Source organism: Rhincodon typus, unplaced genomic scaffold, assembly GCF_021869965.1.
Source record: "Rhincodon typus isolate 14 unplaced genomic scaffold, sRhiTyp1.1 hic_rhity00000126, whole genome shotgun sequence".
Lineage (NCBI taxonomy): Eukaryota > Metazoa > Chordata > Chondrichthyes > Orectolobiformes > Rhincodontidae > Rhincodon > Rhincodon typus.
The window spans coordinates 10,720-12,280 of NW_025965764.1; the positions used below are offsets into that span (position 1 = coordinate 10,720).

General features: G+C 43.4%; 1 protein-coding gene across 1 annotated transcript in view; it reads left to right on the top strand.

Moving 5' to 3' along the window:
- Positions 1-175, top strand: part of LOC125488283 (plexin-A1-like) — a 1,629-nt gene extending 1,454 nt beyond the window's left edge. The window contains exon 2 of the mRNA XM_048621217.1: positions 63-175. Coding sequence (XP_048477174.1) covers positions 63-175 — 113 coding nt within the window. The remainder of the gene's footprint in view (positions 1-62) is intronic.
- Positions 176-1,561: the final 1,386 nt, after the last annotated feature.

Consider the following 1,561-nt stretch of genomic DNA (forward strand, 5'->3'; position numbering starts at 1 on the left):
TCCTGCTGCTTGGCCTGCTGTGTTCATCCAGCTCTACACCTTGTTATCGTTTTTCCAAGAAGGCGATTTAAGGCGCATGGAGCCTCTGGCTTCTTCCCAGAAACAGGGCCGGGTTAACGGCTGGCGTTTGGGCGGCGGGAGTGCGCAGGCGCGGTTAGCGTTGCGACGGAGTTGAGGATAGAAACAGAAGTTGCTGCAAAATCTGAGCATCTCTGATTTCTCCTCACAGATACTGCCAGATCCAGCAACTTCTGTTTTTGTTACATTACTTACATTGCTCTCTGTATAAGTTAGAAAAACGAGAAATGAAATTAGAAAGACAAACATTACAGTCTTTATGTAAATGGCCTGCAGTAGATCGGCGCAGGGTTCTCTACATGTGGTCTGTCCAACCTCCCAAGCCAATAACCGCCCGCACTGGACCCAAGTCCAGTCAGCGACCCCGCTCTGCTTGGGCGTCCAACCCGCTTTACCTCAGGCGAAAGGGGTGGTAAAAAGAAAACGGGAAATGAACAGAATGAGCGGAGGTGCTGTAGTTGGAGCTTTCTACTTCACCTCCAACTTGAACGCTTTTATTTTGGAGATAGTAGGAACTGCAGATGCTGGAGAATCTGAGATAACAAGGTGTAGAGCTGGATGAACACAGCAGGCCAAGCAGTATCAGAGGAGCAGGAAAGCTGACGTTTCGGGCCTAGACCCTTCTTCAGAAATTTTATTTTGATTTGGTTTGCTTTAACAATGTTGTCTCTCACTGAAACAGAAGCATACAGTGCTGCAGATTTTGCTTTAACAATAAAATGAAGTTCATTAGCAAAAGGGATGATTATAAAATAGAATAAACCAAACCATTTACTAAATACAGATTCAAAAGTTTATTTTTAAAAGCCCAGGAAATGTATAACTCTCAAATCCCAAAATCTCTTATAAATTGGAAAGGAACAAAACAGTTTCTTATACGTTACCCAACACACCACTCGTTGAATCATAGAAACTAGGAGCAGGAGTAGGCCCTTCATCCTTTGACCTTGGTCCTGTATTCATTATGATCATGACTGACCCTCCTCTCAGTACCCCACTCCTGCTTTTGCCCTGCACTACTTGATGCCTTCGAAATCTTTAAAAAAAAATCTCTTTCTTGAGTATGTTCAGTTACTTGGCTTCGCAGCCTTCTGCGAGAGAGAATTCCGCAGTTGGACTACCCTTTTAGTAAATTAATAACTTATCTCAGTCCGAAATGGCCTACCCTGTATCCTAAGGCATGTGCAGTACTCACACCAGAGTACTTGTGTCTTTTCAACTTGCTAGGTTTAACACACCTGTGGCTTTAGCTTTTGGACTAGAACTGTGAGCTTCTCCTTGGAGCTATTATATATCTAGCCTTAAATATACTCAGCTTTAAATAACCATTTCAGGGTTTAATCACCACACTTCTTCTGGTGTGGGACAAACACTAACTGCTCGTTCTAAGGTAACCTAGTTCACTATATCCCCTCCCCTATTTAGAGTTCTGCACAGCCATCCTCTTCCAACAACCTCACAGGTCTGATCAAAACAAAGTAAA